Source organism: Vombatus ursinus, unplaced genomic scaffold (genome assembly GCF_900497805.2).
Source record: "Vombatus ursinus unplaced genomic scaffold, bare-nosed wombat genome assembly UNPS02010980.1, whole genome shotgun sequence".
NCBI classification, from domain to species: Eukaryota; Metazoa; Chordata; class Mammalia; order Diprotodontia; family Vombatidae; genus Vombatus; species Vombatus ursinus.
In genome coordinates, this window is record NW_020950758.1 from 41,427 (window position 1) to 54,935 (window position 13,509).

Below are 13,509 nucleotides of genomic sequence, written 5' to 3' on the forward strand. Positions count from 1 at the left end.
TCTGTCTCTCTGTCTCTTTTCTCTCCTTGTCTGTCTCTGTTCACTCTCTGTCTCTTGTCACACCCTGTCTCTCCTTGTGTCTCATCTCTCTCCCTCTCTGAGTCTCTCTGTCTCTCCCTGTCTCTTCCAGTGTCTGCCTGTCTCTCTCCTCTCCATCTCCTGTGTCTTGTCTCTGTCCCTCTGCCACTCTCTCTCTCTTTCTGTCTCCCTTCCTCATCCTGTCCTTGTCAGGCTCCTCCTCCCTCTCCCTCATGTTCCCCCTTTTCCTTGGGACTCTCTATCACCTTCTCTCCTCCCCCTCCCTCAGTTTCCCCCTCTGTAAAATGAGAGGTTTGGCCTGGCTCCCTGTAAGGTTCCTTCCGAGTGTCACTTTGAGGCTTGGATCCAAAGGGCCTCAAAGCACCTATTATGTGCAGAGCCCAAGCTCAGAGCTCCCAGCAGGAGGCCCTCGGTGGCCGTGCTGAAGGTGTTTGGAGGTGTTTGGGCACCTTCAGACATGCCATGCAGGTGTTGGCCCGCCTCCACTTTGTAGTCCTTTCCCCGTACCAGACAAGTCATCCCTCAGCATCCCCTGAAGAAGATCGGCATTAAGAAGGTTAGGCTTGGGGTCTTGGGAAGGCCTGTACATTTTCCCTGGCACTATCTTGCCTGTTCTCCTGCTCTTCAGTTCTGGCGCCAGCTCCTGTCCTCAGTGGTATCTACCTCAGACATCCAAGCTGATGCATCTTCAGCCGGGTCACTCTCAATGCAGTGACCTGCAAGGCCCTTTCCTGAGGCCCCCTTTCCTTCTCTTTCTGTACTATTCTGTTTGGTGATTTTATCAACTCTCATAGATTCGATGATGATTTCTAGTGCTGATGATTCCTGGATCGCCTTTTCCAGCCCTGACCTCTCTGTTAACCTCCAGGCTCACATCTCCAACTGCCTATTGCACGTCTCAAACTGGGTGTTGCCTGGCAGACGTCTTGAACTCCACACGTCCAGAACCACACTCGTTATCTTTTCTCCCGAGACCTCCCCTCCTCCTCATTTCCCTCTAACTCCTGAGGATACCACGTGCCATTCTTGACTCCTCACTCTTTACCAGCCTACGTATCTAATCTGTTGGCAAGCCCGGTTGGTTCTGACTTCATAACAACTTCCCTGTGACCCTGTGACCAAGCTATTACAGGCCCTCCTTCCCAACTATTCTTCTTAAATTACAGGTGTGGTAGTGTCATGCCTCTCTTCTCACCCTCTGTAATAAAACTCCAATGGCTCCCTGTTACCCCCAGGATCAAATATAAAATGCCCTATTTGGTTTTTTTAGCAGCTAGGTGGTACAGTGGATAGAGCACTGGGGTTGCAGTCAGGAAGACCTGAGTTCAAATTTGGCCTTCGTTACTTCCTGGCTCTGTGACTCTGGGCAAGTCACTTCACCCTGTTTGCCACAGTTTCCTCATCTGTTAAATGAGCTGGAGAAGGAAATGGCAGAACACTCCAGTGTCTTTGCCGAGACAACCCCAAATGGGGTCGTGGAGAGTTGGACGTGACTGAAACAATTGAACAACAGTTTAGCTTCTCAGGCCCTTTCTGACCTGACTCCTCCCCCTTTTCCAGTCGTCTTCTACTTTGCTCCCTCACGTACCCTACGATGCAGGCACTGCCCTCACTGCTGATCCTGAAACAAAACTTTCCATCTCCCAACTTCAGCCATTCCCCCTCACTCTCCCCCATGGCTGGAACTCTCTACCTCCTCATCTGCGTCTCCTGAGCTGCTCGGCTTTCTTCAGGTCCCCACTGAAGTCCAACCTTGCCCAGGAAGCCTCTTCTGAGCCCCCGTAATTCTCATGCCATCCTCTGTGGCTTATTTCCCATTCATCCTGCATATATCACCTGTACATAGTTGCTTTTGTTTTATCTTTCCTGGTAGACTGTGAGCTCCTTGAGGGCAGGGACTGTCTTGGCCTTTCTTTGTATTCCCAGCACTTAGTGCAGTGCCTGGCACGTAGTAAGTACTTCATAAATACTTGTTGACTGACGGATTAATTCAGCCAACAACAGTTTGTCCTAGTCTGGACAGTAGGCATGTTTCATCTGTTTAACTTTCTCGTCTGTGCCTTTGGATTGGTCTCTTGAGTGACTTTTGAAGACACCCTGTTAGGAATCCGCTGGGGCTTGATGCAGTCACACAGAGTCTCCACAAAAGGCACTGGGAGGACTCCACCATCTCCAGGGGATCCTCTTTTCGTCCGAATCCTGTGCTGGACATCGTCCAGGACAGTGGTGAGCGTATTAGGCCGGCTTCCAACTCTCTCCCTTTGTAAAGGTGTCCTTGTTGGGCCGGTGATCAGAGGAGCAAAGAACAAGACACTTTCTTAAAGCTTTTCAGAGTTTAGTCTTCGCGTATGGCTGAAAGATGTTGGAGGAAAGCCTTGAAGGCTGCCTCTTCTGCCTCCTCAAACACAGTTTTGTAATCAGTAGATAAACCATAGTTTCTTATATTTTCTATTCTTTTCAGTTAATTCTGTGGTTTGTTTGTGGTTTACAAACCAGCTGTCTCACCTTTTCATCAAGAGTACTCTCTGTGTATATGTACGAATCATTCTCACCAAGATCTTTATAAAAAAAAGTTATCTGTGCCTTTTTTTTTTCGTTAGGCAGTGGGGTTAAGTGACTTGCCCAGGGTCACACAGCTAGTAAGTGTTTTGTGTCTGAGGCTGGATTTGAACTCAGGTCCTCCTGAATCCAGGGCCACTGCTTTATCCACTGCACCACCTAGCTGCCCTGTTTTTTTGTTTGTTTGTTTGTTTGTTCATTTTGCTTTTTTGACAAGGCAGTTGGGGTTAAGTGACTTGCCCAGGGTCACACAGCTAGTGAGTATCATGTGTCTGAGGCTGAATTTGAACTCAGGTCCTCCTGACTCCAGGGCCCGTGCTCTATCCACTGCGCCACCTAGCTGCCCTGCCTTTTGTTTTTATGTCACTGTCATCTCTGGATAAGCTTCCTTCTCTCCTCCCCTAGCGTTAAATAAACCCTCCCTTGTTTACTAAAGCCAGACCAACTGATATGGTGGCCACATCTGACTAGCCACCCATCTTCCCCTGCTCAGTCCTCCACCTCTCTGCCTAGAGGAGGGAGATCTTTCAGAAAGTTTGTCTAGAGATGACAAAGCAGGCTCACGGTGAGCCAGTGGCTGCTATGTCCTTTTTCAGGGAGGAACACTATCTGTGATTTTCTTGTTGTTTGGTTCCCGACTTCCCTTCGAGATAGCTAGCTTGTGAGCTCATCCTTCAGTGCTTTCAAAATAATGTTAGCACAGATTTCTCCTCTCTACTTGCCTGGGTCTAACCACTTTTTGTTACGTCATCTTGAGTCCTATTTGTTCTTTCTCATGTGGCACACAGGTTACTGAACTGAGGTGTGGAGTAGCTTGTGATGATTCCACTATTAGCAATGGGGAGACTTCAGAGATAATATTGCAGACCTGTCCCATTTGTTCTGCCTTCCATCTTTTTGACGTTCTCCTTCCACAGGATCGTAGGCTTACGGCTAGGTAGGCCTTTAGAGATTTCTCGGTTTAACTTGTTTTGCAGGTGAGGAAACCGAGGCCCAGAGCTGAAATGACTTGCCCAAAGGGACGTACATAACAAGTACAGTCCAGATCTGAACCCAGGTCCTTTGACCCCAGTCTTTACAGTGTGTGTGTAGCACTGCTCAAGCTTCATCTGTAAATGACCTTAGTTAAGTGCCCCACCAACTCTCTGCAGGCATGTTTATTTCTAAGCACTTGTACAAATCCCAAGTGATTGGTTTCATTGAAAAACACATTTGAAGTTGGAGTGACTTTTGTTGAATCATAGCAGTAAGACTTGAAGGGACCTTAGAAGACATCTAGTTCGATGTTCTCCTTTTACAGAGTGAAAACTGAGGCTCGAGCAGTGACTTGTCCAAAGTCCATACGGACAAGTCTGTGTCTGGGAATGTCAGTTATTAGCTGCATGGCCTCAGCCAAGGCCCTTGCCTTCTCAGGGCCCACGTTTGCTCGTTGGTAGAAGGAAGGGCATTGTTTAAATGAGCCCCCCCCACTCCCAGCCAGTGCCCCTACAGTTGGACTAGGGAGCCCTCCTGGAGGACCTGTGAACTAGGTATCAGAAGAAATGGAATTTGGCTTGGGAAAGAAAAGCCTTTCTGGTGGGAAGCTGTGTGGAGTCCAGCTTCAGTCAGAGCTGAAAGATGAAAAGGAGGTGAGGCTGACAGAGCCCTTCGAGTTTAGGGAGAAGTGGGAACAAGGCCGAAGTGCTAAGGCAGGGCCAGTCCACAGAAGGCATTGAATGCCAGAGTGAGAACTCATACGTTGTAAATCTTCAGCAGAGCAAGCTGGTAGATGAGTAGCTTAACTTACTGGCACTTCCATCTAGTTTCAGGAGTCAACCTCCTTCAATAGGGAATTTCAAATAGAATCCCCAAGGCTTATCGGTGACTTCAGCGTTCAATCCCAACGACAGTCTGGGTATCATAATCTTTGCAGTGGTGTTTTGATGTTCTCTGTCAAGCCTAGTTGGGCCCTGAGGCAGAGGACAGTGTCTTGCGTTCTAAGGCAATTACCTGCCCTTTCGCTCTTCAGAGATTACTTAACAGAGACAGGCTTGACTGAAATCTTGCTTTCGAGTCTTAAATTCCTTGCTGTGCTAAGATGGGTGATGTGGACTTAATGGAAGGAGTGGACAGAGGGATAGCGAGACCTAGTCAGCTGCTTCTTCTGCTTCCCCCGTGCCCAAATTTACACAATTAGCCACAGAGAAATCCAGCCTCCAGCAGACTCAATAAAGTGGTGTAAGCTTCCTCTCAGACAGTGCTGTACACTATACACTAAAAGCCCAGCGTGAGGAGACCCTGGAAAAATTGGACACTGCTCCTGACCTTGCGATTGGGAAGGGCGGGAGCCCCCTGGTGGTGAAGGAGGGGAGTGGGAGAAGGAACCACCTTCTTTGCCCTTACGCCTGGGGCAGGTGCCCTTCCTACTTTTGCCCCTTCAGTGGGAGATTCCTCCTTTTCTGATCACAGCATCTCAGGGTGGGAGCCCTTGTGGACGCCATCTAGACCAGGCCCTGTCTGAACACTGTACTCCAACACACCTGACTAGAGTCACATAGCCTGGCCATCCATCCCACTTCAGGACAGCCCAAAATGTCAAAAAAGGACCTTCCTGCCTAAAGCCTAAAGCCCCCTTTCTGAAACTCTACCCATTGACTCAGCTTCTCGGCTCCCTGGGTCCAAGAAGAACAAGGCAAACCCTCTTCCGCGTGACAGGCCCCTGAATATCTGAAGGCTGCTATCGTCCCACGCTTTCCTCTTCCCTGGTTCCCTTGTCCATGTTCTTCCTAGTGGTGATGATTGGTCCTCTTCAGGTTGTGATAACTGCTTATGGATGAGAAGGTGGGAAGGATTGACACTTGTCAGCTGTAGAGAAGGCGAGCTGAACAGCGGTTCTGAAAAAGATCTCGGGGTTTTAGTGGACAGCCAGTTTAGTAAGAGTCATCAGTGTGATGGCAAGACCGTCCCGGGCTGAATCAATAGGAACCTTGTGCAGAGTGAGGAACCGATGACTGTGACTCCTCCCCTTGCCCTGCCCTGGCCAGACCACACTGGGGGTGACCCTGACAGACCGCAGTGCTTCCAGCCCACTGGGAGAATATCCAAGAGACCCTGGGAGGACTGGCCAAGCGGGGGATGGGGCAGCTCTCTGGAAGCTTTGGAAGAGCTGTTAGATCAAGGCATTAGCCTTGTTCTGCCCGACTCCCAAGGGGTCAGCTGGGGGAAGCTGCAGGAAGAGACATTTGGCATACCAGCCCCTCCCTCCCAGGGTGTTGTGGGGGTCCCATGAGCTAATCATTGTAAAGCCCCTGCCCCAGGGCCTGGCACAGAGTGGGCACTGTAGAAATGGTGGCTATCCTTATGGTGGTGGTGGTGGTTATTGATGTGAGGAAAGACTTCTAGCCATTGGATCTGCTCAAAATGGCGATGGGCTTCCTTGGGAGCCTCCCCAGAGGGATTCAGGCCAAGGCTGGACCAGTGACCCCTCTGGGGAGTCTGTGATTGGGTGAGCGAGGTGGCTGAAGTCTCTAAGGACCACTTGCTTTCTCTTTCCTGCTGCAGAACGACCTGGCCCTGATGCCTGACCACGGGGATGTGAGCCTCCCCCCGGACGAGAGGGTCAGAGCCCTCATCCAGGTAGGCAGTGCGGTGGAGGTCAACGAAGATGTTCCGCCCCGCCGGTACTTTCGTTCAGGAGTGGAGATCATCCGCATGGCGTCCATTTACTCTGAGGAAGGCAACATCGAGCATGCCTTCATCCTCTACAACAAATATATCACGTAAGAACAGAACACCTTTCCTTCACCTACCCCGGGGCCGGGCTCCGACCTCAGTGGTATTCATTTCCTCATGACCCCTGTGGCTGCAGAGCCTATTTTGCGATATGAATATGTCTTCTTTGCGGTGGATCCTCTTCCTTTCTTGTTGATACTACCGTGGAAGGTAATATTTCCATCGGTCGAGCTTCATAGATCAGTAGCATCCATTGATCAATTAGTGAACGTTTATTAAGCACCTGCTATGTGCCAGGCACTCTCTTGGGTGCTGGGGATACCAAGACACAAATTGTCCCTGCCCTTGAGCACTCCAGGAACCTTCAAGGGCAGGGAGAACGTAGAGGGAAAGACATCACCAGCTTGGGGGCCAAAGAGGCCTGAGACAGGAGTATTGAAGGAGACCAGGCATTGAGAAAAGGCAGAACTGAGGAGGAGCCAACAGGACAAAGTCTCAGAGGTGGGAAATGAAGTTATCATTTGTTAGAAATAGCATGAATGTCAGGATAACTGTTTGTAGAGGCCATTAATGGCAAAAATAAAGTTCGGCTGGGGGGCCAAACAAACATAAGCGTTGGTGCCTCATCCTGGAGGTGAGAAGGAGCCCCTGCAGCTTGCTGAGCCCTGGAGTCTCATGTTAAAGCCAAGCATTAGGAATAACACCTAGGCAGGTGGGAGTGTAGTGGGGGCACAGGGTCGGGAGCCCAGGCACGAGGTGATGAGGCCTGGACCAGGACGACGGCTGGCTGAATGCAGAAAAGGGGATGTGCTGGAGAGATGTTTGGAGGTGCAGTGCATGGCCCAACACTGGGAGGGGTGGCCAGGCTGCAGGGTTCGTCCATTGACGAGGGCTTTTTATACAGCCATTCCGGACTGAAGCTAGGCCAGGGTTTCCAGCCAGGATTTTTAGGAGTCCAAATTCTCCTTGCTTTGAGGCTAAGTGGATTCAATAGGCATGACCTCTCTTGCCGAGTTATTGGGAGGATTCTAGATTTAGAACTAGAAGAAGTTTGAGAGATCTGGTTGTGTACTCCGTCCATTTGACAAATGGAGAAACTGAGGCCCAGAGAGGTAGGAAGTGGGGATGGGATGGGATTTGGCTCTAGATCTTGTATTCTACAACAAGAATTCCTGCCTTTGGCAGTCTGGTCAAGCCTAGAGGTTTTCTCAGCATCCTGATTTCAAATAATTGAAGGAAAGGTTCGGTTCTAGTTAGAGGCTAGGGAAAAGGAAGAGGTATTCTTATCCTCCATCAAAGTTCACAGAGCCCCCGAAATCTCTCCATGGTCCTCTTGGGGCATCTGTGGACCTCAGGTGAAGGACCTCAACTTGAACGACCTTGCCGTTTTTCTGGTAGATTACCTCCTATGTCCTTTATCTCAGTCACCCTAATCACGGAACACCGCTGCTTATGAACGGTGTGTGTGCCATATCCTGAAGCTAGCCTTTACACTTACAGAGCATACCATCTCAGGGTGACACAGCACCCTAGGAGAAGATCAGTATTGTTTGTGAAAAAAATGAAATAACATGGAAGAGAAGGCAGTGAGGTGTCATGGAGAGAGCCCGAGACTGAATCAGGAGAGAGCTGGGATTAATACTGTTTTCAACACTCATTAGCTGTCTAAGCCTCAGTCTCCTTATCTGTAAAAGGGCATCAATAATAATCTGTACTGCCTCCCTTACAGGTTTTTTTCACAGAGAGCAAATGAGATCTTGGATGCTAGATGTTTTTCAAAACTCAGAGTGCTCTATAATTCCAATTATTAAGAAAATAATTCTGCTGTTGGAGCCTCAGTGCCCTGCTTTTCCTCTTCTGTCCTTTCCCCTAGGCCTTTCTCTGTGGGCACCTACCCACTGGCGTAAAGGGATCCTTCAGAAGATGAGGTCATTGGTCCAGCTAACTTCACTCTTTTCCAGCCGGGAGCTCTGTTCTCTCTCTCCCAGTGGCCTGGGGAGTCTAGCAATACTTTAAAGTCTCTGGGAAGAAGCTTACAAAGGGCTCTGCAATGCAGATGACCAGCAGAGGTTCTCACCCGGGGTCTAGGAACTGCTTTTTCTTACAATTGGGTTGATCTCGGTATTTCAGCAGAATTGGTTTTCTTTATAGTACTGTCGTCTTCATTTTATGCATTTAAAAATGTCATTCCAAGAGGAGTTCCATAAGCTGCAGCAGAGTGACGGTTCTGGGCCCAAGGGCCCTGGGACACAACAGAGGCAAAGAGCCTTGACCCAAAAAAAAGGTTGTCGGTTGGATTTAGAGTTTTTTGCCATGGAACCTTGCCCTGGTGGTGCTGTCATGCATCCTCTAAGAGTGAAGCTGCCTGTGGTCGTTATGGCTGGGCAATGCTACCTTTCCCACACCACCACGTGTCTCTCACACACACACACACACACACACTCACACTCACCCCTCTGTCTCTCTCAGCTTGTCTTTACTGTATTTTAATCACATTTCAATATGATTGGTTTTCTTTGTAGCCCTGTGTATTTTATTTTAGACATTTAAAAACTGGTATGACCAGAGGTCCACAGATCCATCTCACAAAAAAGCTCAGAAACCTCTATTCTAGGTCCAGATTCTTGCCAGAAAGAGACCAGCAGCTGGAACCTTTTTAAGGCGACCTTTCCTTCCAAGTCAGGTTCATTTGCATCGCTGACGCCATGGACTGCCCGGAGTGCGGACCTGCCCCTGCTAGGTAGCTAGGGCGAGGAGAACCAGAGCAGCTTCTTGGAGAGAGAGCCGCTGCTGAGGCCTCCAGCAAGCCATCCTAGTGAGCCCTGGCTTCCCTGCAGCTCAGTGAGTTCTTAAGGGCAGGGAGTGGTGCTTCAGCTCCTCTGGGCTTGTCTGAAAGCACGGAGGCATCAGGTGCTCAAGGAATGATTTTTGGGCAGTGTGAACTTCAGAAGGGGTGACTGAGGACCAGAGTGGCTCCCCTCCTCCACACAGGGCTCCTGCCCTAGAATCAGGCCCGGTGGGCATCCGGTGAGTATTGCCAGCAAGATCACCAGGATGTTTACTTCATTGAACAAATTCTGAAGATTTCTGAACGTGATCATTCCCATTCTTCTGATGCTTTCGGGTTTACGAAGCACACTGCTCCCAGCAGCCTGGCGAGGTAGGAGTCGATTCAATTCAGTAAACATTTATTAAGCACCTGCTATATGCCAGACACTGTTCTGAGCACTGAGGCTGGTTTTTTGCCTTTCTTTGTGTCTTAACCCAGAGCCTGGCATACAGCGAGTGCTTAATAAATGCTTGGTGATCACTTGGCTGGTTGTATACCAGCCTTCTTTGGAGAGGGCTGTGATCTGGAATCTCCGGCTCACTCTTCACTTCCCATCTACAGTTCTGCTTGGTTTGGGCTCCATGGGACATGATGCCATGCCAGGTACCCCCGGTGCCCCTCCTTTTCCAGCCTCCTTCTGCATGCTGTCTTCCCAGGTTAGACTGTAAGTTCCTTGAGGCCAGGGACTGTCTTTCTTATTTGTAGCCTTGAAGGAAACTAGGGAATAGATGAGGGAAATGGGACGCAGCTGACTTGCATTTGTCCAAGTTCTTGCAGATAGAGGCCGTGTGCTTGTCACTGTGATAGGTGCGGGGAGTAAGATAGACAAAAATAAGAGGCTCCCTGCTGTAACGGGGCTCGAGCTCTACTGGCAGGCCTCCCCCCAGGCCCAGAGAGCCCCAGTGCTGGGCCTCGGTCAGCAGGTCAGAGAGATGACCCCCCTGGCCTCAAATCCAATGCTCTTTCTGCTGCCCTTCATGAGATCTGACTGGGAGCTGCTGGGAATGCACCCTGCATTCCTTGTGGCTGGTGTACCAGGCCCTTGCCTCTGCTCGCCACCCTAGGCTCACCAAGTGCAAATAGGCTCCAAAGGCAGAGTTCTTAACCTGGGGTCCAGAGTCCATAGGGACGTTTCAGATAGTCCATGAACTTGGATGGGGAGAAAAACCACACCCTTACCTCTATTTTTACTAACCTTTGGGTTTCTTTGTAAGCCTCTGCATTTTATTTTATGCCTTTAAAACATGATTGGGAGAGGGGTCTCCAGCTTGGCCAGACTGACTGTCCAGGGGGTCCAGGCCCCAAAGAAGGTAAAAAAAGCCTTGCTCGGACAGTCAGAGGTACTTTAACGAGAGGTTGGCAACAGATGACGGCTAGATGAGCCTCCCCCAGCCCGGAGCCAGTGGTTTCCCAGAAGCCCCCCTTCCCCCGCCCCTCCCTCTACTCTCTTCCTCTAGGAATGTGCTGCCTTTTGTAGACCCGAGTTTAAAGGACGGATCCTCAGCAGGATGAATTCAGTGCATTTTTCCCTGATGAACACGAGCAGTAACCACTCCTGCCGTGGACACTTTCAAAGCTTTTTATGGGCATCGGGTGAGCTTACAGGGAAGGGATCTGCAAAGTACCTAGGCAGCTCCTCTCTGGGCTCCGAGGGCCTCTTGCAACCAATCCTCTTAATCCAAACGTGCCAGGGGCTCTGCTGCCCTGCCGGCTCTTGTCCTCCCCTCCCCGTCTGCAGTGGAAGAGGGATGTCCCGTGCTGCTTTTGTTTCTTTGTGCGGCTTTTAATGAAGCTCTTTTCTCTTTGACGTGTCTGCGCTCCCTGGGCCCCAGCCAGATGTGACCCTGCCTCTCTGTCCACATCTGGGCTGCAGGTGTTCAGTACCTGCCGCAGCGCTAACATGAATCAGCCTGTTCTTCTGGTGATCGTCTCTGTGCTGGGGGTGGATGGGAGGCTCCGTTGCCTGGCCAGGGAGGCTGCCTGTGTAGAAAGCTTTCTCGACGGCCTAGCAGGTGGAGTCGTGGCCTAGGCATCAGAAGATGGGAGCACAGAATTTTGGAGGTGGAAGGGATCTCAGTGACCAAGTAGTCCAGCCCATATGGAAGAGGCACCCAACTGTAATGTCTGCTTGGAGATCTTGCTGCCTCCCACTACGAGCCTCAGCTTTGCCATTGACTAGTTACATAAACTTGAGCAGTTGACTTCCCCTTGCGGAGCCTCAGTTTCCTGGATCTGTGGGATGAAGAGGTTGGATCAGGGGATGTCTGATGCCCCTCTTGCCTCTAAATCGATGAATCTCTGGGAGCTCAACCTCGTTGTGGTTCAGTCTTATCTGACTCTTCTCTTTGTGTCCCCTGGACTGAATACCCATGCAGAGATGCAGGAGGGCTTTGCCATTTCCTTCTCCAGTTTTAGGTCGGGGTTAAGCGACGTGCCCAGAGTCACAGAGCTAGTATTACTTGTCCGAGCTCAGATGTGAACTCTAGTCTTCCTGACTCCGAGCCCAGTGCTCTGTCCCCTGCGCCACCCGGCTGCCCCAAAGACTCTTGGGTACTATTTTCCCATTAACTGCTGACTCTTCTAGTGGCCTTGGGCAAGTCATTCCCTTGCCATCACCATATCAGAACTGTCTTACCTTTGTAACTTGACTGTCTCTGCCTTTTCCAAACTTCCTTAATTAGAGTCTAAATGCCTTGAAAGTAGAAACAAGATTGTCTTTTGGTTTTGTTTCCCCATGGCTCAGCACAGTGCCTGGCACATGGGAGGAAGGCGAGGATTGTGTTGGAAGATTTATTAGTTCATGCTGGAAACACTTTGTGATCTTCTGCTGTGCATGGTAGGGACTACAGAGAGGCCAGAGACATAGTCACTCCCCTCAGGGAGATTCTCCTTTGGCTGCCCAGATGTCGGAAGGCTTTGCTGAGCATGATATAGTGGTGTGCACGTGCATGCGTGTGTGTGTGTGTACGTGTGTACGTACGTGTGTACACATGGACGTAGGTATTTACGTATGCAGTGACTGCTCTGCCCATTCCAAAGCCCTGCCCAGTGCACGGTGCCCCAGGAGCTGCCTTGGCCTCACAGGCAGGGACAAGGTCCCAGTCTGGCTTCAGAGGGCTTGGTTTCTCCAAGGCTTTCGCAGCAGGGGTTCTGGCTGTAAGCCTTTGAGGTCTGGGCCCAGGTGTAGATGGACTGCGTGGCTTTGGGCCAGAGATCTTTGCTAAATTCACTCTTCCTGGCTGTGTCGGCTGGGAGCTGACCACATTTTTAGCCTCAACCATTCTCAAAGAACATCTCCTAAGTGGGAGAGGGCTTCTGTTCTCTTAGGGGAGGTGGCTCCCTGATTCATCTTCCATCCCATCACACTTCTGCCCAGAGAAATCACAGATCCTCCAGTGGCCTTGCCTGGCAGGGTCATGGTCCTGAAGGTGGAAGGGACCTCAGAAGCCATCTAATGTAACCCCCTCGTTTTATAGAGGAGGGAACTGAGGCCCAGGAATGGGAAGTGAGTTGGCCAAGGTCACACGGGGAGCAAGTGTCTAAGACAGGATTTGAACTCAGGCAATTAGACTGCTTTGCACATAGTAGGCACTTATTTGCATCCCTGTCCAAGGGACTGTTTCAAGTGGAATTGAAATAACCTCTAGACTTGTTCAGGTGGAGATCAAGCAAACAAGCCCTAAGGTCCATCCAGGGCATTGGCAGATCCTGGCAGGGGGCAACAGTCTACGTCCCTTTGGCTGCTTCTTGCTGGGTGCCTGCTGCAGTGAAGGGACAGTGCTGAGCAGAGTGGCGAGGAGTATCCCTGCCTCCAGGCCCCCGGCCCCTCCCTCTGCCAGCAGCCCCCCTCCTCGGTTTCCCTCTGAACCTTCTTCCTTATCCTAACTTGCGCTGTTCTCCCAGTGACCTCCCTGGGACCTCGCCGAGACCTTCCATCGTCCCTCTACCCACAGAGTCACCCCTGCCTCCCCAGCCTACCGCCGGGCTCATCGAGGCCCTTACTACCCACCCTTACATGCCAATGCTCTTCTTCCCCTCTGATCCTCCTGCTGCATATTGATCTCCATGACCCAAATGCCTTCAGGGGGTCTCCTTTGGCTGGCATTCAAGGCCCTTCCCCCTCTGACTCTGGCCTGCCTTTGTAGCCCTATCTCACATTCCCTTCCTTTGCCTGTGCCACACTAGAGTGAAACTGAATTGTTTGCTGTTCTCTAAACATGCTGTGTACTTTCTCACCTCCAAACTTTTGCTTAAACTGTTCCCTACTTCAAGACTGCCCTCCCTCCATTTTGGCTTCATAATATCCTCATTGTCCTCTAAGGCTGGCAGGCTGGCAAGTCAAAAGCCCTGTCAGATCCAGGAAGCCTTCC

At 50.6% G+C, this 13,509-nt stretch overlaps 1 protein-coding gene across 1 annotated transcript in view; it reads left to right on the plus strand.

The window, feature by feature from the left end:
* Positions 1 to 13,509, plus strand: part of STAMBP (STAM binding protein) — a 28,884-nt gene that overhangs the window by 691 nt on the left and 14,684 nt on the right. Inside the window, exon 2 of the mRNA XM_027855630.1 lies at positions 6,139 to 6,356. Within this exon, the coding sequence (XP_027711431.1) occupies positions 6,154 to 6,356 (203 nt within the window). The 5' untranslated portion in view covers positions 6,139 to 6,153. The remainder of the gene's footprint in view (positions 1 to 6,138; positions 6,357 to 13,509) is intronic.